The following is a 26,745-nucleotide window of genomic DNA, read 5'->3' on the forward strand; positions in this document are numbered from 1 at the left end:
GAAGACGCCAAAACCAACCAGAACTTCAAGCAAACCTATCCTAGAACTCTTGAATCCCACAAGAAAATTTACGCACGATGGAATGCCAAAACTGATATTTTCTTTTCCTAAAATACACGGTAGTTTTAAGCCCTCGCCACAACTTCATTACAAAAGGGAGATCCGAGGAATTGGGTGGCAAGAAGATATGTGAATGTATGATTTACACAACAATAGGTTGTTCTCCTTCGAGCTCCGATATTACGATTAAAGCGTCTGTCAATTCAAGGGACAGGGGTTCGGACTTTGGGATTGGGTTAATGACCTGCCATTACGAAATGTACAAAATTAAAAATCTGAAGCAGCTTTCATCTTCAAATACTAAGTTTCTTATACCTTCTTGTTGTTTTTCACGTAGCCTATGGCAACTTCGCGCCTCAAGCGTGCCCTTTCCGAGAGCTCGTGGAACGATGGGTTCTCGCCCTTTAGCATATAGAGGCTGATATCCTGTTAGAAGACACATCGCATGAAATTCTATTGGTGAACCAGCAATAATTTTTGGATAATTACTAGTCCACTGACACTGTAAAGAACTTCTTCCACATTCATCATCGGATGGATGACAAGTGTACTTAAAGTTAGTTATGACCGACTTTATCCAAACATAAGCTTATCCAATGCTGAAACTGTAACTTATCGTTTACACTAGCAGTGGACCTGATAATAACGCTCAATATTTTTACTATCATTCTCTTTTTTGGCTTACAGTAGAGCACTGATGCATCATCACTTAATGTGGCAGTAGACATCTCTCGAGTCTAATGGAACGAAGAGTAAAATGGGTTATACGGAGATCAGACTCTCAGACTGCAGCAGGGAAGTATCTAACATATATGAAATCAGGGGACCGGTAAACGAAATAAACTTAAGAGTCAAAGCAGCATGTACCTTAACATATATTTCATCGCCCTCTGCGTCAAGAATGTCCTTCCATACCTCATTCAGCTCAATGTTCTCTGCCACTGTCACACAAAGAAACAGTTCAATCACTCTATGAAATTACTATCTCTTTTTATATTTTCTTTAGATGAGCAATTAATGCCAAGCACAGCAAATAGAAGAGGATAACAAGAAGAAAAGGACCTTGGGCTGTTACAAGGCTCATTACTTCCTCAGCTGCTATATAAGTGAGGGATGGTTTAATTCTTGTAATCTGCAGGTATTCAAACACTGTTTACTTGGATTTCTATTAAGCACAGAAAATTTCCACTTAAGGAGATAACATGAGCCTACAGAAAGAAGATTACTTGTTTACCCAACTTTGAGTCGACGATTTCTGCAACCAGATTTTGTGCCTGCATTGAACTTACTCGTATCATTCCTTTGTTTTCCCAATCATATGTGCAGTTAACGGGATAAAACTAGGATACTGAAGAAAGAGTATATCAAAAAGGATTTGTCACACTACTGGATTGAAGCCTGAGGAGGGATACCTTCACACCGAGTTGATTGCAAATATTTTCAACAAGAAGAAGAGAGTATGCAGAATGCTTGTCTGCCCTGGATGGATCTAAGAGAGAAATCAAGAAGAATAGAACCGAAAAGGGGTCAGCAATCCACTCCATCAGATTTAACTTCTCAAGTTAATTGATATATAAGTACCTCCAATAAGCCATTCTCTATCAGGTACTACAGCAATTGAAAGGGGAATATTTTCATTCTTCTTGATTGACTTTTGAATTTTGATAATAGTCTCCTTTAATGTATCATAGTCCATTGGGTTCCCAATCTACAGCACATGAGGAAAATACAAGAGGAAAAAAGTGAAATAGGAGACTTTGCTGGAAAGACAGAGTAAAAAGACAGGACAATACACTGTGGGAGACCCTGATATTTTTTAGTCTGCACTGACCACCAAGGTTGCTTTCCTTTTTCCTGTCATTTATGGGGACATCCGACAATATTTCCTGCAAATATGTTGTACTGAAATGAATGGCTTCTAAACTGCACATCTAGGAACTCAAGCCCACATACAGTTCGCAAATAAATCAATGTATATTCTCAAAAAACGAATCGCAAAATGAAGATCTTTAGTTGTCTGTTGTCTTTCAAATCAGAAGAAGCAGCTTGAGCACAAAATCACACAACACCTAACACATCAGGATCCACAGCACCTAATCCTTGACACGAGCCACAAAAAGAAAATTTAGTTTGATAGTTGATGTTGATGTTTCACAGTGACTCAAGAAGCAACTTGTCAGTCACTTAATGATGCATTTTGGCAACCTTGTTTTTGATGGAAGACAAATCATGTCATGCTTGATGACCAAAGTGCTCAGATTACAGCCTTTAAGTGCACAGAAACTCATGATGAATGTCATAGTCTGTGAGGTAAATTCTCACTTAAGAAAGAGCTAGTCAATGCTGTTGCCTTAAAACCAAAGTTTGGTCTTCAAGTTTGACCTCAGGTGATTAACTTTAACAAAATCTTAATGAACGAAATATGCATTAATCCTTTTCTGCAATGAGCGAAAGGTGCACATGATAGGCATCTCTTTTGTGGTTCTCTGAATAACTAGCAAGTTTTTTACTTTGGCCAATGGGTAACAAGTGGACTTCTATTTCCCTCATCCACAAAATTTAAGTATAAAAAAACCCCGAGAAGTTACATGTCAAAAGCGCATGTTTGAAGCACATATCATGTGCAACTAACTGATATTATCTACACACATCAAAAACCAAAACAAAATAACTGCAAGGTAATACGCTACACTGCCGCAGAAAAGCATACCACCACACTGCCAGGTCCAAGATAATTGTCATATTCAGAAATCATTTCTGCCACATCTGGACGCCATCCAAGCAAAAGTATACATTCTTTAGGTCCCAAACTACACTCAGATGCCTGTGTCCATGAGCAAGTAAACAGAAAATGAGAACAATACGTGAGAAAATGCTAATTCTCTGTATCTGCGTGTTTTAGAAAATCCATACCTTTGAGCCCAGTTTGTTTGACCGTTTGACAATGCAATCAAGCCTCACTTTTATCAATTCCAAGGCCTGTGAATTATCGCTATTCTCTGCAACAACTTCCAGATTTTTAATGGAACCTACTCCTTCTTTAGTGGCCGTTGAAGATGCAATTTGTGGTTTCCTTTTTCCATGCACGGGGGCTATGAACAATATCTGGGCAAGGATTGGTGAAATAACAACATGAATTTGATCAAAGATTTAAACCTTTGATTATTTGATCAAAGGCTAATTAGAAACACTTCAGCCAATATGAAAAATTGGAGGAAGCAATGGCTCATGAAATGACTAATTACTCCTTTTGAGAGAGAGAGAGCGAGAGGGGGAGAGAGAGAGAACAGCAGGATCAAGTTAAAAACTTCGAAGAAACTTAAGCCATGCTTTGTACATTATCTTTTTCACAATAGTTCTTCAATATTAGGAAGATTCAATTTTACCCCCTCCCCCTTGAGTTTCGAGGGTTTTACACATTGCACCTTGATATTCAAAAAGTAACAATTGACCCCTTTCTAACTTTCAGGGTTTTGTACCATGTATCCTAAACTTCAAATAGTGGCACCTAGTATAATGAATACAATACGGGGTTGTGTTTTACAGCCTAAAACAGTGAAAGAAGGGCTCGAAAGTCTGGGGTGTAAAGTTTCCTCTACATTGCGACATTCATAATAGCATGGCTGATATGAAAGAATGCCTCAACTGATGTTAACCATGCACAGCTTCTACAAGTACAAGACAAGCAACAAATATGCTGGATTATGTGAGTCACAAGAGGAACTTAGAACCAACTCATAAAAGATAATGTTATCATTACTTTGTCACCGTACTGCACAATCTCATCATCACTTGGATGGAACCGTATCGTCCCACTCCTATAGAGGCCACAAACTACTGCCTGCATAACATCAACTGCCAAAAGTAAACTAAAAGAAGCAAACAGAAAATAAACTCTACAGGACATATATAGTTCAGCAAATTCATGTAACCTCTTGAAATCCACGTCTTAACTGCCCATATTTCATGCCGACCAGATGAGGGAAACTGCAAAGATTAAACACATTTTCTGCAATATGATAAAGCAGATTATAAGTAGTCTCACAAAGATTCCAACATTAAGAGAACAGCTAAGTTGTTTTCTCCCTACTTTACAAGCATTTGTTCAATTTACAACCAGGCCTAAATAAACCAACAGAAGAAAAAGATATCTTTCTTTCTCTAGTATCATTTTTCCAATTGGCCAAGTGAAAGATTTTTTCAAAGAAAAAATTTTATTGATGGAATGTTGTCTCAGTGGATGTAAGAGTTTGAGGAATATCAGCGCAGTACTTCGATAGTTGAGCAAGTGTCTATAGATCTTTATGAGCCCTTTTTGCCGAGAGCATTGAACAAATAACTTTGACGCAACGTTCTCTACAGGCGCCAACTTTATGCCAGAGACTGAGTTTAAAAGGTCGCGAGAATTGGAATTTGAAACCTGCAAGTTGAGATGATAAGCCCAAGCGATCACAAGAATAGTAACTTCCAGCATGAGGGAAAGCAAATGACGATAAGCAATTTTGTTCTAGTACCTCAACAATGGTAGGCACTGACTCCATCTTCGGAATAGGTTGAAGTGCCAGCACTGACAAAAAGGCATCAGTATCAACTTCATACCTGGGGGAAAGGAATTTCAAATTAATTTCAGCTTCAGCAACCCTCTCTTAGAAGAAATAATTATACTTTTTATCATCTGCAGGAAAGTGTGATATTGTCTCCAAGACTTGCAAATGAGCAATCACAAGTTCTCCCAGTCGTATACATGGATTTATCTACTACCAAGAAAATCACCATCTAACTAAATGCCCACACTGCACTTTGCCTCAGCACAATCCCTAAAAAAAAAAAAAATTGCTCCTTTCACTCAGCCAGTGCATGCTAGTTAAAATGTATAAAAAATTCTCTTCATTAGTGATCATTCTTAAGATATAAGAGCAAATTTTGTTGAAATTCTCCAAAATGAAAAGATGTAAAGACACTGCGGATAGAAAAACTCCAAACTCTTCACTACACTGCACAAAGCTAGCAACCAGTTTTAACTACAACATGCTTAGAATCACATGTTGCTTTTCTCTTCCAGTATACCATGTTAAAATGTGGAGAGATCAGTTTTCCCTAGTTGAAGACATTTTTCTAAGCAGGCTAGCACTGTCCAAGACGAACAAAATCTGCATTGCGAATTGCGAAACTTGCATTGGCATGGGATAAAGGATCTAGTGATATTTACATGCAAGCTTGAGGAGTTATTTGTTATTCTACAACAGAAGTAAATTCCACCTGCCAAATATGTAATGAGGTAAAATTGCATGGTACAATACAGGACAAAACTTAAAAGCACCTTTCACAAGCCAACTGCTACAGGAACAGCATTTCCTTGATATTAATGCTTCTGTTATTTGAGAGTACAAAAGAACAAGAATATGCAAAAGTCGCCCTTTGTGTTCTCACCGATCTCCCTTTGTCGGTAGTATAATAATGGCACGAGCCTTGCTTGCTGCAGCTCTTTCGAATGATTTTGTTAAACTAAGACTGCAACTGTCAACATAAAAGTGTAGAGAGTGAGAGTTTGATATACTGTAACCCCAACAAAGAAGAAAAGGAAAAGATAGAACACAAACAGAATTGCTACAAAAATATAACTAAACAGTCATTGGATGCAAGTCAAATGATGCGACCTGTTTATGCTTGAATTATTAAAGAAGCTAGAAAAGCCGCAACCATGTTTCCTGATTCGCTGATAACAGACAACTTCAGGGCAAACTTTGCCCAAATCGGATAAGCAACTAAGCTGCCAATAAACCATACAATTCCTTTTCCCCATATCTTGGCAAGACAGCCCTTTGTTCCATTATAAGATGAGTTACCTCTTGGTGAGGACATCAATATGACAAAGATCTTTGGCAATATTGTCAGCAATCTTGTCCATCTGCTTTCTCGGTAGGTCAGACATTAGAAGAATCCTCTGTCGCCTATTGCCAGATAACCAACAAAAACCACAGAAGACATTAGAAAAAAAAAGACCATACTTGCATAAACTTATTCAAACTTTAGACAAAAATTACCTAGCTGAAGCAGTACCTAGGCGAACAGCAAACTCATGATACTTGTTAAGCTGCTTTAGTATGAAACCAAGATGGCTATTTACTCCGCATACAATAATATGATCACTCTCTAGAACTTGCATTTGTGCTCCCTCTCTGAGTTTTTGCATATTATTCTGTAGATAACAAAAGTTGAAGAGATCAACTTTTAGATAGAAATTTAAGTAAAATAAAATAATTCTTTTTAATTTGCTGGAGGTTACCCTGAATTGCTCTGTCATAGTGCTTAGTAGGCGAGAATAAAATAATATTCCCCAGATAGCAAGTACAAATCCAATGACCCTTTCGTAACGTGTTCTTTGCTGTAGTTCAAATCAAATCCTTAGCACCAGATACAAATATAGATCATCTTAGCAGCATGAAGGTTGTAGTAACCTATAATTCATGGAAAACACCGGAAAATGCAATAGCAATGACTCACCCTCAAATGAGTAGATGATGAGCACAAACATGCCCATGCCTCCCAAAAGCAATCCTCAAGTGATTCTTTACTCCCCCTTCAATATAGAAAGGAATGACCGATCAACCAACGAATGAAAGATTCCATCGATGTACTCATCTATTCCTTTTGCTTCATTTCATTGATGTTTACTAGTTAAGCCACTATTTAAAGATCTGAATCTATCGTCAGTTCCATTTGCAAAGCATAAAGCATGAAAAGTAAGCTCCAAGTACGTAATTGTCCGGAAAGGTAAAGATGATGGTTTACCTGAATTTAAAGAATAGGAAGCCACCAATGACAACAAAAGAGAAGCATGCGAGCAGGAGCACTACAAAGAACCTACAGCCATTCACGAGAAATGCATCAGTGCTTTACGTGAAACATTAGAACATCATGCTAATGCCATCCAACTGTTGACATAAGTATGCATGATAGTCCACCAAGCGATGACGCTAAAGTGCATCGGTATCAGAACTTTACAATCAAAAACCTGATTTTAGATTTTTATTTATGCCATCATAGTGTAGACAATACCAGTTTTAGTGGCTAACTTATCATAACTAGGGTTGAAGTCTACTGAAAAGTATATAAACTATCTGAAAATGGTAAAGCCATCTCAAACTAAAGTTATAAGCCAAATGAGATGCTCTGATATGCTAAGACATAAATTGGTGAAGTTGTTTCTAAAGTTGAAACAGCAATGCTAGTACCCTCCCAATTTATTAGAGTGACAATAGAAACCTATATGGATATGTGTAACGCTAAGAGTATATTAACTTGGGAATGAAGAAAGCAAAAAATATGTGTTCGTCTCAATCCTGTTGTGTGCTAAATATGGAAAAGAAGGTCTGTGAGATGTTGGTTTGATGGCCACTTTCTCTACTATTGACGCTTTAAAACCAGAAAGCAAAATGAAGCAATCCCAACTAAAGCTCGGATACTTTCCTTCATTTGATATTTCAATCCCGGCTAATTGCAGCAACATCCATCAATTATCCATGTTAAAACTAGATCACATACTAATCATGAAGTGTGAAGAACAAATAGTTGACCCTGTGATACTTCACATAACAATAGCAAGACACATTGCGGATTCACAAAGTTATTGGGGAAAACATCGTGAGCTGCTTCTTGGGAGAAATTCGCTAACTCGCTTTAGTCAAAGTGGGACATTTCTCTCTCTGGATAAGTTGATTGATCTGCTGCGTTATGGTTATCCTCATAACTCCTATTAGTCTGAAGTAGCTTTGCTAATTCTTTTTCACGTTACCTCACATGGCTGTAGGATTTTCTGAATCCAATTGATTTCATTTACTCTTGTTGAATTATCCTGATTTTTAGGTTCTGATTATTAGGAAATAGCTGTAAATAATTAGTTAGGAAATGATTTCTTAGTATCCCTTAATTTGTGGGATTGGTCCCTTAAATTGTGAGCTTATAGCTGTATTTTTCAGATCTGTTTTTTTTCCTAGTTTGTACTTAAAATAGTCCTACAAATAGCTTTGTAATTGTGGTACAAGATGAAATGCGAATTATCATAATTCTTTTCTCTAAATTCTTCATGGTATCGGAGATTTAGGCTTGTTTTCTCTGGGATAGTGTTGCAGTGCAGCCTTCATTGTTGCAATAATCTTCCAATCACAGCATTCATTGCTGGATTTGTTTTTGTGCTTAACAATCTGATCATAACCGTCATTGTTGTGATCCATTTAGCTATATTTTTCCCACTTTGTCTCTAATCTTATCTCAGTTTTTTGCCCTAAAACCTCATTCACTTGCAGCATTCATTGCTTCTGTTTTGCTCTTCCTTTCCGAGTACTTTCTCTGTTTTTCCCTGTCATTGGAAATATCCATGTCTAAGACAAAAATCCCTCTTGAAAAGCCCTCTGGAGCCTGTTCTTTGGCACTCTCAGGTAAACCTTCATTCTGTTTTGGTCTAAATGCCTCAGAAACACTTTCTAGTGAAGCTCGGATAATAGACTCAGGTGATACTGATCACATGACACATTTCACATTTTTTTAGTACCTATACTCCATGTCCAAGCAATAGAAAAATAGTGGTGGCAAACAGTTCCCTGGCCACTGTTGTAGGAATTGGTGATATCCATATTATGCCCATTCTCACACTCAGCGGTGTCCTCCATGTGCTGAAACTGTCAGCCAATCTTGTCTCCATACAAAAGCTCACCAAAGACCTCAAATGTTATGCAAGTTTTTACCCTACCTACTGTGTTTTTCAGGAACAGGATTTGGATAGGAAGATTGGACTTGCTAAGGAAAGGAATGGGTTGTACTATCTTGAGATGCTAAGAATTTCGAAGAAAGTCATGAATAATTCATCCTTGTCATTCCTTAGCACTTCAAATAAAGATGTCATTTGGCTTTATCATTTTCATTTTAGTCATCCTTCTTTTCGTGTCTTAAATATCATGTTTCCTTCTTTGTTTAAAGAATTAGATATGTGTGAATTTTAGTGTGATACTTGTTAATTTGCTAAGCACACCCGTGTATCTTTTCCTATTAACAAAAAAAGAAGTTCTCATCATTTTGATTTGATTCACAGTGATATTTGGGGACCCTCCACAATTCCAAATATCTCAGGGGCTCAAAGGTTTGTTTCTCTAATCGATGATTGCACTAGGACCACATGAGTATTCTTACTCAAACACAAATCTGATGTAAGTAGTATTGTTCCTAATTTCCATTCCATGGTTTAAAATCAATTTGGAGTCAAAATTAAGAGCTTTAGGTGAGATAATACCTGAGACTACTTTAATCAGATCTTGTCAACCTATTTCCAAGAAGAAGGGATCATTCATGAGTCAGCTTGTGTAAACACACCACAACAAAATAGGGTTGCTAAACGGAAAAAAGGTCATTTGCTTCACACTACTCGAGCATTGTTGTTTCATGGGAATGTCCCTAAGTCATATTGGGGGGAAGCTGTCCTTACATCTACATGCATGATTAATAGACTGCCATCAAGAGTATTAGATTTCAAAACTCCTATGGCAGTTCTTTCCAGCTTTTATCCCCATTTTAAATACAACAAATAATCTCACACCTAGAGTCATTGGTTGCACCTCATTCGTACAAGTCCATAATCAACAAAGGGGAAAACTAGATCCCAAAGGCAATCAAATGCGTCTCTCTTGGCTATTCTTCTACACAAAAGGGGTATAAATGTTATCATCCTCCTTCTAGAAATACCCACATATTATTTGATGTTACATTTGTAGAAAACAAACCCTACTTTCTACAATCTTATCTTCAGGGGGAGAAATCATTAGTGGAAGATAAAGATTTTGAAAACCTTAATCTTGACTTACCTCCTAATAATCTTCCAATCCGAGCTCCCATTTCTGATCAACCAGTCCCTGATCAATCAGCTCCTAACCAATCAATTTCCGATGAATAAGTTCCTACTACTTCAACCTCGGACTCACTCCTTATGTCTGAGTCTATTCTGGAACAAGTATCCACTCATGTATTTACTCGTATCTATGACTCTATGAGATTTCCTCAGGTGTACTCAAGAAAGGCAGTTGTTCCAAACCAAACAAGGGTTCAAGAATCCCATCCGAGTTTTTCAAATGAATTTCCAGTAAGTTCCAACTCTCCTTTGCATAAACAGTTGATTATTATGCCAGAAAATGACTAGCACCTTCCCATTGCTGTTAGAAAAGGTACAAGAGAGTGCACAAAGCAACTCTTATATCCACTATCTCACTATGTGTCACTTGAACGCCTGTCACCACCTCATAGAAATTTCATTGTGAGTCTGAACACTCTAAAGAAAAATGGAGGAATGCAATGAGAGAAGAAATGGATGCACTAGAAAAAAAAACAAGACTTAAGAGATTGCTGAAAAACCGAAAGGAAAAATCTTGTTGGCTGCAAATGGGTTTTTACCTTGAAATACAAAGCTGATGGTTCTCCTGAGAGATATATAGCATGGTGGCAAAGGGTAATACTCAGACTTACAGAGTAAATTATCAAGAGACATTTGCTCCGATAGCAAAGATGAACACTATGAGAATTTTACTTTCTCTGGCGGCCCACTTTAATTGGCAACTTCAACAGTATGATGTGACAAATACATTCTTACATGGAAACCTAGAAGAGGAGATCCACATGAGTATAACACCGGGCTTTGAAGGAGAAAGGACAACAAACAAAGCATGTAGATTACAGAAAGAACTATGTGGGCTCAAGCAATCGCCTAGAGCCTGATTTGGGAGATCTTTCAAACTTATGAAAGCTTCGGGGCTACAAACAAAGCCAAGGGGATCATACCCTCTTCATTAAGCATTCGACAGTAGGGAGAGTGATGGCACTTCTAGTGCACGTTGATGCTATCATTGTCACGGATGACAATGATAAGGAGAAACAGGAGCTAAAACGGTGTTTGATTAAAGAGTTTGAAATAAAGGAGCTGGGAAGACTCAAATACTTCTTTGGCACTGAAGTTTCTTACTCTAGACAAGGAATTTTTGTTTGACAACAGAAGGACGTGACCGATCTCTTGAAGGAAACCGGAAAACATGATTGTAAACCAGTAGGTACACCTATCAAGCCTAATAAAAAAACTTAGGGAGACAAAGGAAGAACTTGCTGTAGATCGAGAAATGTATCAAATATTGATTGGGAAACGCATCTATTTGGCTCATAATAGGCCCGATATTGCCTATTTAGTGAGTGTGATTAGTCCGTTTACGCATTATCCAAGAGAATCACACTTGCAAGCCATCGATTGAGTGCTACATTAGTTGAAAGGAAGCCCCAGAAAAGGAGTTCTATTCAGAAGAAATTAAAAACTGGTGCTACAAGCTTATACCAATGCTGACTATGCAGAATCCACAGTGGATAGAAGGTCAACATCTAGTTATTGTACATTTCTTGGTGGAAATTTAGTTACTTGGAGGAGTGAAAAACAGAGTGTAGTTGCAAGATCAAGCGCTGAATCAGAATTTCAAGCAGTGGCCTAAGTAATATGTGAGCTATTATGGCTCAAAATCATCCTAAAAGATTTGAAAATTGAGTGGGAGGGTCATATGAAGCTGTATTGTGAAAATAAATCAGCAATTAACATTGCTCATAACCCCATACAGCATGATAGGACACAGCATATTGAAATTCACAGACAAAGAAAATCTAAAAGAGGGGTTGATCTGCTTGTCCTACATACCTTCTGGAAATCAGCCGGCAAATGTGCTGACAAAAGGACTTAATGGTGGGATCTTTCACGAAATAATTTCCAAGCTGGGAATGGAAGGCATCTATTCCTCAGCTTGAGGGGGAGTGTTGAATTATCCTTATTTTTAGGTCCTGATTATTAGGAAATAGCTGTAAATAATTAGTTAGGAAATGATTTCTTAGTATCACTTAGTTTGTGGGATCGGTCCCTTAATTTGTGGATTTATAGCTGTATTTTTCAGATTTTTTTTTCCTAGTTTGCACTTAAAATAGTCCTATAAATAGCTTTGTAATTGTGGTACAAGATGAAATGAGAATTATCACAATTCTTTTCTCTAAATTCTTCAACTCTCAATGAATTTATCCCTTCGTACAATTGAAGACTTATTAGATGAGTGCAATGAAACAAGCATTGACAGCTCAAAAGTTAGCCAAAGTCACTGGAAGGAACGAAGTAATTACAGCCACCTATCAAATTAAGAGAGCACCCCATTCAGGAACCGAAATTATCACCATCATCTTGATTCACGCAACCAGCTTGTATACAGGGATGACAAAGACAATCAGAAAAATTACCAACCATGAGGAACTGAACAACGCGCCCTATAATAAACTAAAGATGAGATAGGGACATACAGGCACATAGGGCAGAAAAAAGGCAATGGCTTCACCTACATGGTAATGTTTTGCTCAACTAAATGTTGAACAGATGTATCATTCGAACTGAAGATGAGTTAGGGACATACAAATACATAAGGCAAAAAAAAAAGGAAAGATTTCACCTACGTGGCAATGTTTCGCTCAAGTTGGATGTTGAACAAATATATCATTCGAGCAAAGTTCCATCTGACGTCTCCAAGTGAAGGCATGGACACGTCCAAGTTAAGAGGCATTGGTTTATTTAAGGAATTAGATATACAGGCAAATGAAGCGCCTGAAGCCAGAAATTTCTGAAAAAGATGTGGTAGGAGCGGCTGACAAATCTTTGTCAGCATGCAGGCGGAATTCAGTTGGGACAACCTGAGGAACACATACAATGACATGGTACTCATCATTGATCTAACATGGGGATCCTGCAAAAAAAGTGAGTTACGTTAGACTTTCGATTTTGACAAAATGGAATAGTAATCCTACAGTCAAAAGATCCATTTGCTAGTTATTGGTGAAGCATATATGTCACGATATCGAAGATTGGCGAAGGCAACTTAGTAAATATGGAGTCTTTTATCTTCAAAAATCCGAAACTTATCAAGGCTCGTATAAAAAGAATTTCAGCCAAGTTATAACACAAGATGATAGATGCAAGAGTTCAAAATATTCATTCTAAGACCGCAGGTTGTAATCTAGTTCAGAAAAACAGTTAAAAGCTAACAAAAGTTCATAAAAACCAATAGTTCTCAAAGAAATGTTTTATTAACACCATACAAAGAAGGGCAGTGTCAACAGCGTTAAAAGTTGTACCCCAAGAGCAGAAACTTCGGATTTATGAGAAGTAGGAGGATACCAAAAACGCTATCCTTAATTTACTCCTTCAGACTCCAAAATAGAACAGGAGAATGAGTTTAACTGGTCCAGTAAAAGAACCTGTGCAAATATTTTAGATTGCAGTATCTGATGCAATAATCCATACCTCAAGATTTCCGAGATACATGAAAACTGCAGTTACATCTCACCTGATAATCCCTATTCTGGTCCCTCGCAAAGAACTTTGCATCAAAATTGTTCCTATTCCCTGCACAAACTCTGAAGTCCAGACCATCCCCGGTTCTCTGGGATCTGGCATCCAATTTCCCTGGAAAAAAGAGTTGTCCGTTAAGAGATACATAAGACTTGGTAGAAACAAGGGCATATCAGATAGATAGCGAAATGAGAATGCTAAGAATGTGGCCAGAAGTCAAGATGAAAGTTTGTGAGTCAACTTATAGACATTACTCAAATTGATGCAGATGACAGATAATGACTTCATTCCAGGCTTGTAGCATATAAGAACAGGCCTCGACTTTTCAAAATATAAAAATAGCAGTGATGCTTGCAGCAGCTGCCCCAACATAAAAGCATGCAAACATATGACTCAAAATTACTGTCAATCTGCTAGAATATTTGGAGGTTCAAGGGAGAAAAGTGGTTAGAATTCACTATTCCATCACATAACACATGTAGTTGAGTACTTCTGTCCCACAGCCAATGGATACTAGCACAGAGATAGAGGGATCAGTCGCACCCTTTCTGACCTCACCAAGTGTGGAGAAGAGGATAACCAACAATATAACTGGAGGTTTTACTGAATTCCTGGACCTGTCAGCTTCCCCCTAGCTAGAGGTCAAAAATTGTTACATATGAAAATCTCTATCAGGCACACAACACCTTTCCTGCAGAAGTCCAATTTAGATCTTTTGCTTGGTAGAACATTAAATAAATGGCAATCAAGCGATCTTCCTTCAAATGGGTAAAAAGGCTTTTTATCTTTGAGAGAGCACTTCAAGTCTAACCCAATAATGCAAGCAAAACTGGATAGAGTTCACAGTGTCAACAGAGACTTAAAACAACTCACCTTCCTTGTGCCTTGTGGGGCCATGCCAACAAAAAGCTGCATGTTTGAACCACAAACATTGTATCTGCATCACTTTGCTGAGGGGAAGAGAAAAACAGAGAGATGATGTCAGCTTCAGCTTTTAAAAAAGTCCAGCTCTACATAAACACCAGGGAATCACAAAGAATATACCACGAAACTTCTTTTTGCACGTAGATTGCCATCTCATGGATCTTACGGATTACATTAGGAGAGAATAACGAAAGTTCTCTACACATTCAACAGAAGTCTTACTCTTTGTTACACAAATGCAAACACCGTGCACATTCCAGCTTCATCATTGTTAACTAGTGCTCTCGATAGAGCATCGCATATGCACTTACGGATTCCCCGAAGCGATTAATTTAAAAAAAAGAAAAAGAAAATCTCGAATTCTCTTTCGTACCAGATTCGCTCACCGAATCTTCTGCTGGTCGGAATATTTCAAATGACTATCCACAAACCATCGGTACGATTTCCAACCGAAAACGAAGGAAAAGAAAAGAAGAAACTGCGGAAAACATTAAAAGGACTTTTGTCTCGTTCACTGAGGATCACAGAACAAGAACAAATTCCACCAACATTATTAACCAGCGCTCTCAGTGCTGCCTCGTATTCAACACTAACGGATTCTCGGAAGCAATCAATTTCAGGTAGACCGCAACAGCAACACGAATCGGACTCCGCCTCAAACTCGACGAAACGCAAACTCAATCCCGAAAGGTGAATGTAGCCCACCGATTACCACAGACACTGCGCGATCGCACCAAACGAAGCCACTCGACACTTCAATGAACTCAAGGGAGAGCGAGCGAGCGAGCGAGGGAGAGAGAGAGAGAGAGATGAGCACCTCGAGGGAGGAGAGTTGCGGCGGAGTGCGGGAAGGCGAGGAGGTGGAATCCATGGCTGCGGGCTCTGCAGCTGACTGAGCAACATCTCGCTCTCTCTCTCTCTTCTGCGCGTTGCTGACTGAAACTGAAAGTGAAGAAGGAAGAAGAGAGAGAGAGACCAAGAGAAGGAAAGAGAGAAAAGCGTGAAGTCTTTTCGTGTTCGTGTATTCTGTCTTCTTCTTCTTCTGATGAAATCTCAAAAGCTTTGCTGGTGGGGGGAACCAAGAGAACAGAGGTGCTCATTGCGGACAAAGACCTCGCGCGGTCCTTTTCGGCACGACGGACGCAATGCCAAGCGTAGCGAGGTGGGTGGGGGGCCCCACCCGCCAGCGCTTTGGCTTACGTGGAGGTGAAGGGTGTTTTCGTCATTCCGTCACACCCGCGGATGGGATTCACCAAAGCTCCGGATGATATTTGAGCCCGAGAGATAAATAACTAATAAATAAATAAAAACAAAATTGGGTGACCACGTGCAATTGCATCGCAGTCAGATAAATTAAATATATTTATATGGAAAAATAAGAACACGATCTCGAAAGACGATGGGTTGACTCGCAAGTCAACGATCCAACGGTTTACCATGTGAAATGATAAATCACCACTTCTCAACGTAATTCAGTATTATTGTTGTTGTTAGCTAATGATTTATGCGCCTTTGCATGCTTTTGGTGGCTGAGTTTCCGACCATAATTAAGGTTTTAGGTTAAAATTCACGTAAGATTGCGCAAAGTGTGTATGGAACTATTCATTTTCCTTATCAATGGCGCATTTGCTTTCGCGAAAAAATAAATTATCTTGAAAATATTTTTTTAAAATTCATCCGCACAAAAATATTTATATATAAATCATTGTCGGTGATGAATATATTTTTCATCGATTAATTATTTCAAGTTGTATAACCTATTGCAATTTTAAGAAAGTACTTCCTAAATCATTCGTTTTATGCGAAAAATAAACAGGCCCATGGATATGCTTATTTATGAAGAGGATGGAAGCCAATGTAGAACTTGCAAAGAGGAGCTAAAATCATGTGATATAATCCGACATATAATATGTAGGAGCGGAGACACTAATAATCCTTGAGCTTGTTCAATGCTGTCTTCAAATTTTTTAAAAAAAAAATCATCATCTCTAAACTTTAAAATAGTGATCCTTTAGTTGAACTAACTCATGGAATTTTTAAACATTTAAGGGAAGGACTAGTTATTATTCATGCAATAGGCACATGCCCAATGCGAAATGAGTTTAAATGATGTTTTAAACGAGAACATAAATATGTTTGAGAGACGAGCACATATGCATGTCCTCACAAAAAACAGGAAGATGACTTATTTGGTAACCTCTTGTAGATGTCAAATAGTAATTATTAACGACAGTGACGTTTTGCTTTAGATTTTATGTAGAAATGCGAGTTTAAGGGAGTTTTAGTAATATGAAAAGCCACCACCAAATTTAATGTTTAGCTTTATGTATAAAATGACCTTTTAGCTAGATACATCATTCTCATAATAAAGCTTCATGACGTGTAATTTCGTTGCTATCATATATTAATATTGGAACAATTCCGATCAAGGCGATCACATTCTCGCTTAGACTTTGAATTTAGGATGCCGAAATCACGACCAATCACACGACCCGACAACCGAAACTACTTGCTGGCGAACAGGCTAACCAATCTTCCCCTTCCTCTCTTTCGCACAGAACTGGATACTTTTCTTCATTGACTCAAAAAGGACAAAAAAGAAAAGGCCGCCTCCAGATCTGAGCAGGCATTTTTGTATGGCCGAGAAGCGGATAATGAGCATAGTAGGTCTACAAAGACGAAGCACATGCGTTGACTCGTAGATAAGTAGGCCCTACAATGGGTAGATACAGAACGAGTGTCTTGAAAAAAAACCAAAAAAAAAAAAAAACAACGAAAGGAAATTGGCACATGAGAAAACGTGACTGGTTCAAAATCTGAGGGCAAAAGGCACGCACGTGTCGCAGCTTTCTTTGTCAACCTCGGGCTTCGTGAGGGTTAGAAAGATGCCACGTGCAAATGATTGATTGGGGGAAGGAATGTCTTTGGTGGCTGCCATACGAGCAACAGTAGCCATCTCTTGATGGGAAGTCTAACCTCTTCATCGCCACTCTCAAGTCAAGAGAACAGTTTTTTTTCCCTTCGTCTTAAAAAAAATGCCCCCAAATTTTATATCCAGAGTTCAAATGAAGTGATTTAACAACTTGTTTAGGTCCACCTCTCGATTCTCTATTGAAGAAACTTAAATAGAAGACTTAAAAGCGACTGTCTTCTATTCTTAATTTCATTGATGTCATTCCAAGGAAATGTTGGGAGTATTTCATTCGAATCGCGAGACCTCCCGCTTCAAATAGTCATATTCGTGGACAAACTCTAATCGAATGCATATGAGCATTGAATGCAAGTACTGATCAAGGAAAACGAAAGTTCGGATCTCATATGATCCAAAAGATAAGTCTAGAATGTTGCACTGGCTAGGATTACATTTTCGAGTTGATAGCAAGTGACAAGGGAAACCAAAGTGAAGTTGAAACACATGATAGAATTAAAACATTAGAGGCAAAGACTGATGGGGATAAATTAGGTTTTTTCTATTTTTTTCGTGTGGATATGAGAGGCTAAGAGACGAATTTACCAGTTTAGAAAGTTTTTGTAGCACAATAACTAATTGGGGCTAAAAGGTGACACAAGCGTATCGGTTTGGCGTTCTTGATGGTATTAGTCCTTAAAAAAGCAAATGAAAAAAAAAAATCATCACTAAAGAATCGTTGATCATTTGCTAATAGATACGTGAATATTACATATTGAACAAATTAGTATTAACTAAATAAAGAATCCAATCATCAGATAAAGTTTATAATACATTTTTAGAGGGTCGTACTACATTATATTAAGAGATCCCTCTCATTTGCTTCACTAGACAAAGTCTTAAACGTGAGCAACAATTGTTAAAAGCATTTCGATGAGTTGGAATCGGTCACAACATTTTCTATTGGACAGGACCTATAATGCACTTTCTCCATTTAATACGGAAATTGCACCGATATTGATTAGGATAGCCAATATTTGACCAAGAGGGTGGGCAACAATCTTGTCCAACTATGAGAAAATTAGATTTTTATCATATCTACCATGGGTATAAGACAAGTATTTTATGCAATCAACATTAGATGATCGACACATGCAAAAATTAAGTTTATAGAACTGAATATGAAGACATATGTAACTCATCCGACGACGAATGTTCGAATAAATTATTCTTACATAAGAATGTTAGAAAATCTATCACCACGGGCATAGCGTGTTTGGTGAGAATCAAACCCTTTGGCGCTAACGTAAGCCACAATTAGGGATTCAAAACCCTCCCAACATGTTTCTTGGACTAAAATGGGAGGCCTTTGCTGGTGGGCTGCGGGACCAACCTCCCTCCGGGTATAGTTGACGTCGGAAAGGACTTTCGGGCTCGATTACGACTGGTGGATCCTGGATCATAAAAAAAAAAAAATCTATCTATATTTGTCAATAGAACATCTAAATCAACTACATAGGCAAGTGTAAAAGTTGGACCCCGCACGTGCTTTTGTTTACTAGATCACGTGAGGTCCCCGACTCTTTCACTTACAGAAATCTAGTCAAGATTGTTCCAAATCGATGATAAGTACTTGGTGTGAATGAGGTAACGAGCACGATAATAAAAGCGCTCGATCCTAATCTCAATTGCTTCGTGCAAAGATCATATCTACGGCGAAAGCTAGAATCCAAAAAACGTGTTAGAAATTAAACCTAAACCGGATTCATGAACGTTGTCCATAATCGATGTCGATGCTGCTGTCCGTTCGACTCCCCGAGACACATCCACAAACTTGTGCGCAAATCAAGACTCGTCTTTATAATAGGGTTGCTTTTTAAGACTTTTTATTGTAGAGTCATTATTAAGTGAGCTTTTCAACGGTCTGTCCGTAGTATGATGTTTTGTAAATATATTGTGACTGTTCATTTTTTAGAAGTATATCTATGAGTTAATAGTTCAAGAGTCGTGTAATATGCTTATATAAAGGCTTGTCTTGTGACCATTTTATATGGGTGAATCGATGTAAATACAGAAACATTGAAAAGCAATTTTCGTCTCATCTTCCTTTGTGAGTGTTTATTCTTCACCTTCAATTTTTCCATCCAAAACGTGCTTTCTGTGCTACAAAGCATTAACGATCATTGTTTTGACAGTAGTTCATTCACTTGGCCACTGGTCATGGACGATAACTCTCCCCCTGAACTCATCGCCTTCCCATGAATCACCACTGGGTACAGTACAAACTTGGAGAGTGCCTCCATCTAAAGGTGACAAAATAGGTCTAGAATCCATATTTCATGGTGGTAGGTCATAAATAAGTCCCTTAAGTTTTAAAAGTGGGTCATCAATGGGTTACTTAGAAACTTAATGGGTTCTAAATAGGTTTTAATTAGGTCATAAATGAGTTACCTAAGAAACTAAAAAAAAAAATTAGCTATATATATAAATATATAAAAAATACTTTTCTCTAAACTGAATTTTAATATTAAAGTGTTTTAACAATAAAAATGAGCCAAAACAGATTAAATTAGATCATATTTAACCCAATTTAAACCCATCCATTTGACACCTCTACCTACATCTACTTTATCCTTTTGACAATTAGTCAAAAACAATCAGCATCTTGTCTGAACAAAACATTTTGCAGCCTAATTTCCTTGAAAGAGCATGCATCTAGATCTACAGCAACTCTCGAAGTCTATGTTGTGTATGAATTTCTCGATATTAAATTCATACTTGCCCACCTTAGAATATTGAAAAATAAACGAGACATGATCTATTCCCTGGACTTCTGCAGCCAATCCTCGACAGATCTATGCGCTGTTTTTCACGAATTATCGCTATACAACAACAGCTGTGTGTAGATGCGGTCAAGTACATTATGATAGATGGGGAGGTCACCATCAGGGACCGAGCGGTTTCTTTTCCAGTAGAAACTTTAGCCTTTTCAGTCCGTGCTTTTGCTGGACTTAATGGATATAATGTCATGGGAAACGTGTCCCTTTTCCAATCTAAATGCTCAAGCTGAAAAGGTCTCTGATGATGATAACACTGGAAAGCAACTACCTGCATACCAGCAGTTTCTAACCACCAGATGTTTCTGGGAAAGGGTAAACAGTAAAAATCATCGTTTAAGAAACAACATTTAGAAGCACTACATGCATCAGATGCAGACGACAGTGCTCATACATTTTTTGAGCAAGCACATTGAAAACATGAGTGACCATAGGACAAAGTTTAACGGACCAATATCGATACTCGTGAGGTCATAAGTAAACAAGTATGGGGTTGAGAAACTCATAACAAGAAGATGGCCTCTTCTTGGAAAGCTACAACTATGCACATATCTATAGTACCACGAGAATAACTCGGTCGAATAGTCTTTAGCACGTCAACTCACCATATCAGTTGGACTGCACTGCGAGCAAGAGTCCTTATCGAGCATACGGGCAAACTGACAGAGGTATAACAAGAAGCGTGCTACTAAAATTATTGTTCTCGTGGCCCCTGAAAAGCAGTTCAGATGAAGCACTAAAGCCCTCCAAAGAAGCTTTGCACGCTACATTGCTGGAGGCCAAACGAAATATTAGCCACTGCATATCCAATTTCCAAAAACCGCATTTACGAAAAAAAGAGAGAAAAGGAAAAGAAACTGGATATCCTTGATAGTCATTTCACTCTCCAGCAGAAATCGATAGCCTCAGCCTTTTCACGCTATGACCTCTACTAAGGCGTATTCACCGCGCATTAAACATGCTTGCCCATTGCAACAATGGTCAAAGGAACTAGAATTTTTCTAGACGGAAGATATCCAAATGTACATCCCACCTAAAAGAAAGATGTTACCAATGTCGATACAGGCAATGCAATTAAGTTTACTTCTGGTCATGTGAAATTAAAGAAACAAAAATCTTACAATGTGAGTTTGCACCGGCATGTATCATTAAAGTTTCAAGAAAATGCTGCTTCTACGAGCTTACTCTTTCTTTATATCACTTAAACTTTATGAAAATAACAGGCAAAACTGGAAAATATATAGTAGGCAATCTACAAAAGGCAAGACATGAACCTGCAACTTTCTCATAGACCAAGACATACCAAGATTGTAAAAGAACAATTGCCATCTTTAGTTTATTCTCTTGGTTATATCATCTCTTATGACAGTGAAGTCCCACAGGTCTCCATATTTCTCGTTGAAATCCCAAATGTCCATCGTATTGTAGTCAGCTATTAACTTATCACGGGCCCCTCTTTCCATGTTGTAAATCTGGGGCTCAAAGTTGTGGGGCTTATCGGGCTTGTCCATCTCAATTATGCAAAAGATGACAGTAAAGAGAGCCGCTCCAATGAACAAGTACTCTCCCTGAAGGAAAAGGAAGCCAGTGATATCCTTAGTTATATACCAAGTTAAAGGAAGGAAATATAGCAGATTGGATCGTTCTATGCTTAACAGAGCTAAATATTCCTTCATATTACCGGAACATCAAAGTACATTCCTGCAGCGACCGCTGGAAGGAAAAGCCACGATATGAGCCCTGCAATTAGCGATTGTACCAATCAGTTGTTCGTCCGCATCCCTGTGATTAGCTGTAAATCAAATGCCGAAAAAATGCTTGATGTAACTCTATGTACCCTGAAAGCCAGTTGGTGGTTCGACTGCAGCAATATCTTCAGCAATTGCTCCCCAGAAAGTTCCTAGATCGGAGATCAGCAAGCATCAACAGAAAGTTGATAGGAGGAGACAATTCATCTACGGCACGGGCAATTTCCTATTCGGCGGTCAGCATCATAAATCGTAGGTATCATTCTACTAGTAAAAGCAAAGTTACTGCAAGCAAGCCACTGTTTGGCTCCACATTCTAAACTCGAAAGACTATCACACTAGCATACTGCCAATGTAACTATTTAGTACTTCGCATACATAAAACCGGAATTAAGTCATGACTGCAAATCTGCAATTCACCCGTCTTTCAATCAGTATGTATGGAATAAGTTCTTCAGTTACACTGGAATTGAAGTTCTTCAGTTCTACTGGAATTGAAGTTATGATAAATTTCATTCAATCACACAAAGAATTGTCTCTTCCATTTAAATGTTTCATTCTGGAATCACTTCATATTGCTGGCAAATTGATTGAGTCTACTGTTTTCGACTCCTAAGGAAAACGAGCCACGACAGAGCAAAAGACAAAAGGGTGTAACATGTGTTACCTTTCTCCTCCCCTTCGTGATAAGTGTGGTGCTCATCATACTCTCCATACTTAAAGTCCTCCTACGATTAGCACCAACAACATAGCTTCAGATCGTGTCTCCACTAACATGCACATGCTCTACGACAATTGGAAACGTTAGAACGGGGATTTCAAAAGGTTCTGTTTGTCCGAAGCAGGGAAAGGCGGCGCTACATCACCGGTGTCCGGTGTCGCACCCATGAACAACGCTCATTACGAAAGGACGTGTATCTCATCTTTGGCCCTGTATTTCCAAAATTTATCAATTTTAGTGGTTCTATGTATTGGAGGGTGTTAGAAGCTGAAGAAATTACTGCATCGACGCTGTTCGTGGCCCAACGGTCCACCGGGTCTTCGTTCAGGTCTGGTTCGATCTCGGACAATCCGGCCGCGTTCAGACGGCGGACCGAGCTCCGTCCCCGCAGCTCAAGACGGTGAGGAGTCGGGGCTTTGGGACGCGACGCTCTTCGCGTGACGCCGATGGGCTTGGTAGAGGAAGTGCGAGCGCAGATTCTGGGCACCGAGCTTGCTGAGAGAACGCAGAGAGCCATTTTTGGCTTTCGTCTTTCTTCACTCGATCGAAGTGTTTTCATCTTCGTTTTGAGGTTGCTTCGGCTGTAAGGCGCGAGCCAATGGGATTCTCCCACGTGTTGGTTTCGCACTGCCCTCTTTCGTTGGGGGTTGGCGTGGCATCATCTGGTTGGATTCATATATCGTTACCGTAGGACCGAGTGCATGGTATGTTACCACGCCAACTAAAATTGAACGGTAACGAGGGTATTTGCCCTTATCCGAGAACAGGTTGTTTGTATTTAAGGAAAATTCCCACGTGCTTGTTAAAAGGGTACCTTGCCGTCTTATTATGTAAAGCATGTACCGAAATCCGAAATACACAAGAGCCGAAACTCCGATAACTCATTTTAGGTGTGGATCGTTAGTATAAAAGCCTATCCAACAGTAGGCAAGTGGAATCAACGTAGTGTTTATACTCACCACCACTACCCCCAATTGTCATCATATTCTTTTTCTTCCCTAATGATAAAGAATATCCTCTAGATGTTTTACATCTAAATGAACTCGAGTTTCGATCGAGCTCTAGATGTAGAAGTTTACAAACTCACTAAGATTCGATCCCAGAACATATTATCTATACTAAGGAAAATTCAACTGCCGTGGTCTTAGAAATTTCTATGTTCTAATAACATGGGACATATTCATTTCCTCAAAACAAAAAAAATTTGAGTAAAAAGCAAGAAAGTTTCAAAAAAAAAAAAAGGTTTCCTCTCCTTTCAAAAACTTTTTTTTTTGTTTTCCATCCTTTTTTTTTTTTTTCTAATTCTCCCAACACAACATAATCATATTACGCCAAAATTTACAAATTAAGGTGAATATTTAAAAAGAGAAAAAAAATACATAATTTGAAAAATCAAAGGAAACTATCAGGATGATTATTTTCTATAACAGGAAAACCCTATTTCCAGGGATAGAATGAAAGGAAAAAAATACATGGGAGAGCAATGCCTACAAAGTATGGTACACGATAAATTTCACAAGTAGGTTTTTTAAGAATATTTTCAGTCATCTAATTACCTCTATTGACCTCTAGTTTCTTCTATTGAAACTTGTTAACATTGTTAATTTTCCCACTTTTTCTTTAACGATTTGTTATCAACATCATCAAATTGTCATTACAATGATGTTAACGACTTTTAATGTGGGTCATTGGTTTGGCGCCATGTTAGCAAATTTAAAAATAATAAAGAAAAATGTAGAAAAATCGAGGGAAGAGAGTAGTGTCCTTTTCCAAAGGAGGAGGAGGAGGAGGTAGAGGGGGTTGAGTTTGGGTATTAACCCAGCCTTGCCATATTCTTTTCTCATGGCGCCCTTTTCGAGAGCTACCGATAGTCATCCTATAAATATTACGATGAAAATTATCAAAAAAGTATTAAATTTATTTTAATTATGCAAATTTAGTTCCAAATCATTTTCAATTGTGCTAATTCAGTTCATTTGGCTTATCGGCATTAACGTGACAAATTTTTAATAATATTTTAATATTTTTCTTAAATTTAATATTTTAATAATTTTTTATGTCTTTTTTTTTTTTGGGCCGTCATGAGGCTGCCGATCGCTAGGCAAGGGTCATGAGGCCTTGTGCAGTGGTCGATCAAGGCTTGTAGGCCCTCACATAGGGGTCGGCAACATCCGCCGGTGGCCGGTAGGAGGCTGTCGACCCAAACAAAAAAAAAATGAAAAGAAAAAAGAAAAAAAAATTATTAAAAATTTATAAAAATTAAAATATTTGAAAAATGTTAAAATATCATAAAAATTTTGCCATGTCGGCGTCGAATGATCAAATGGACTGAATAGACACAATTACAAAATGTTTAGGACCGAATTGACAAAAACAAATTTAGAACTAAATTTAACGCAATTGTAATAGGTTTAGAATTTTTTGGATAGTTCTCCTTGTATTAAACACCCTATTGAAATCAGAGTTGCTATATATTGCCACTATCTAGGAAGCGCAACAAACTTGTTAGGGCCTTCATGAGCGGTTGGATGAGTGAAAATGATTATCAAATCGTTCATTAACGATTGTTGTTAGATGTTTGGATCATCGATTTTTTAAGGGAAAATACCATAAATAGTCCCATGAACTTATGACTCAATGTGTAATATGATTATTGAAATTTTAGTTTAACCAATTTAGTTTTTGAACTTTAATCCAATATGCAATGTAGTCCCTGAATTTTCAATTTATTTAATATGATCCTCAAACTTTTGAAACATACTTAACTTAATCCTTGAATTATGAGAAAATATTCAGATTCATCCCTAAATTTGAATTAATGGAAAGACTATAATTAACATATTCTTATAATTCAAAGACTAAGTTGAACATATTTCAAAAGTTCACGGACTATATTGGTCAAATTAAAAATCCAAGGACCGCATTGCACATTAGATTAAAGTTTAGAAATCATATTGATCAAATTAAAAGTTGAGGAATCACATTGCACATTGGATTAAAGTTCATGAACTATTTGTGACATCATCCCCCCTTTTTTTTAATTATCGGCCATTCGATTAAATCCATCAATTTCATTGTGAATTAGTCTACTCATAAGATACATAAAAGACACAAAAACACGGTGGAGACACAGGGCAATCATAGAAAAAAACCTTGAAAACTCCATCCGGTCACGACCTATTGGGTTGTAGCTCATATTCTCTATCGACAGGAAGGAAAAAGGGTCCCATTATCTGGTGATTGGGTGGGAGTCCGAGAGGCCGCCTCGGTAGGGTTGTAAGGGCAACGTGCTTGGGACGCTAGAAAATTTTTATAATTTGAACTCGTATTTTATAGATAATTTAGACTTGAACCCATGAATAACCACTATTATAGATAATTTATTACACTTACAATTGAAAGTTATAATAGGGAGATATAATGTGCTAATTATAGTAGATTTCTCAATCGAATATAGTCCTAATTTAAAGATAAATCAAGATAGTGGGCGGTCTCAACAACAATGAAGCCCTTAGCTTTCGAGAAGTATTTTAAAATAAAAAACTGATGGACATAGGTGAAATCAGTCCACGTCAGCACAACAGCCTCGAATTGCTTCCCTCCCTCTGTGAACGAGAATCATATTCTCACCGCCTCTCTCTCTCTCTCCCCCCTCCCTTCAACTTGCTGTCACACTTCATTGACTCTCTCTCTCTCTCTCTCTCTCTCTCTCTCCCTACTTACACTCTCATTCTGCTCGCTTCGGCGTGTTTCTCGATCTACTGGTGAGTTTCCTTCAAACTCTGCTGGACTGTGCATCAGATAACTTTATTCGTTTTCCGTAGATAGTTAAGCGAGACTTTGTTTGATTCGTTTGTGATGATTGGTGGAGTGAAGTTGTGGCGGGGGTGGGTTAGCCTCCTTCCGGCTTTCTGTGCTATGAGAGGAATCTCAATGTTTATCTCAACTTATCGTGACAGACTTGTGCTTCTCGCTGACCGATTGTGGCGTAAAAAATGATGCTTGCTTATTCTTGGTCAGAAATGAAGCGCGATGAACGAATGAACGTCATCAATGTAGGTCGTTGTAGGATCCGTTGATTTTTGCAACAAGAGTTGTTTAATGCCACAGAAAATATTGGGGTTCTGAGTTTTTCTCTTTCCTTGTTA

At 38.1% G+C, this 26,745-nt stretch overlaps 2 protein-coding genes across 5 annotated transcripts; both read right to left on the reverse strand.

Annotated features, from left to right (window-relative positions):
• Nucleotides 1–72: 72 nt before the first annotated feature.
• On the reverse strand, nucleotides 73–26,311 carry LOC115748739 (putative ion channel POLLUX-like 2). 3 transcript variants are annotated; one of them, XM_030685349.2, is made up of 25 exons: nucleotides 26,282–26,311; nucleotides 15,201–15,305; nucleotides 14,333–14,409; nucleotides 13,455–13,573; nucleotides 12,568–12,854; nucleotides 6,853–6,924; nucleotides 6,565–6,640; nucleotides 6,347–6,445; nucleotides 6,105–6,259; nucleotides 5,907–6,011; nucleotides 5,491–5,577; nucleotides 4,575–4,659; nucleotides 4,333–4,480; nucleotides 3,993–4,069; nucleotides 3,821–3,901; nucleotides 2,974–3,165; nucleotides 2,771–2,884; nucleotides 1,854–1,946; nucleotides 1,642–1,768; nucleotides 1,473–1,549; nucleotides 1,287–1,334; nucleotides 1,123–1,192; nucleotides 928–1,001; nucleotides 376–486; nucleotides 73–304 (listed from the first exon to the last, which is right to left on the reverse strand). In XM_030685349.2, exons 2-25 carry the CDS (start codon nucleotides 15,284–15,286, stop codon nucleotides 203–205), a joined length of 2,562 nt encoding a protein of 853 aa, XP_030541209.2. In that variant the 5' UTR covers nucleotides 15,287–15,305; nucleotides 26,282–26,311; the 3' UTR covers nucleotides 73–202. The 3 variants fall into 3 exon arrangements, with proteins under 3 accessions (XP_030541209.2, XP_030541207.2, XP_030541208.2); XM_030685347.2 differs by having other exon boundaries at nucleotides 13,455–13,611; XM_030685348.2 differs by lacking the exons at nucleotides 73–304; nucleotides 376–486; nucleotides 928–1,001; nucleotides 1,287–1,334 and having other exon boundaries at nucleotides 1,145–1,225; nucleotides 13,455–13,611.
• LOC115748745 (photosynthetic NDH subunit of subcomplex B 5, chloroplastic) lies at nucleotides 20,493–23,136 on the reverse strand. 2 transcript variants are annotated; one of them, XM_030685362.2, is made up of 6 exons: nucleotides 22,878–23,136; nucleotides 22,544–22,604; nucleotides 21,966–22,028; nucleotides 21,810–21,868; nucleotides 21,432–21,696; nucleotides 20,493–20,900 (listed from the first exon to the last, which is right to left on the reverse strand). In XM_030685362.2, exons 1-5 carry the CDS (start codon nucleotides 23,112–23,114, stop codon nucleotides 21,460–21,462), a joined length of 657 nt encoding a protein of 218 aa, XP_030541222.2. In that variant the 5' UTR covers nucleotides 23,115–23,136; the 3' UTR covers nucleotides 20,493–20,900; nucleotides 21,432–21,459. The 2 variants fall into 2 exon arrangements, with proteins under 2 accessions (XP_030541222.2, XP_030541221.2); XM_030685361.2 differs by lacking the exon at nucleotides 20,493–20,900 and having other exon boundaries at nucleotides 21,361–21,696.
• Nucleotides 26,312–26,745: the final 434 nt, after the last annotated feature.

Source organism: Rhodamnia argentea, chromosome 1, assembly GCF_020921035.1.
Source record: "Rhodamnia argentea isolate NSW1041297 chromosome 1, ASM2092103v1, whole genome shotgun sequence".
Lineage (NCBI taxonomy): Eukaryota > Viridiplantae > Streptophyta > Magnoliopsida > Myrtales > Myrtaceae > Rhodamnia > Rhodamnia argentea.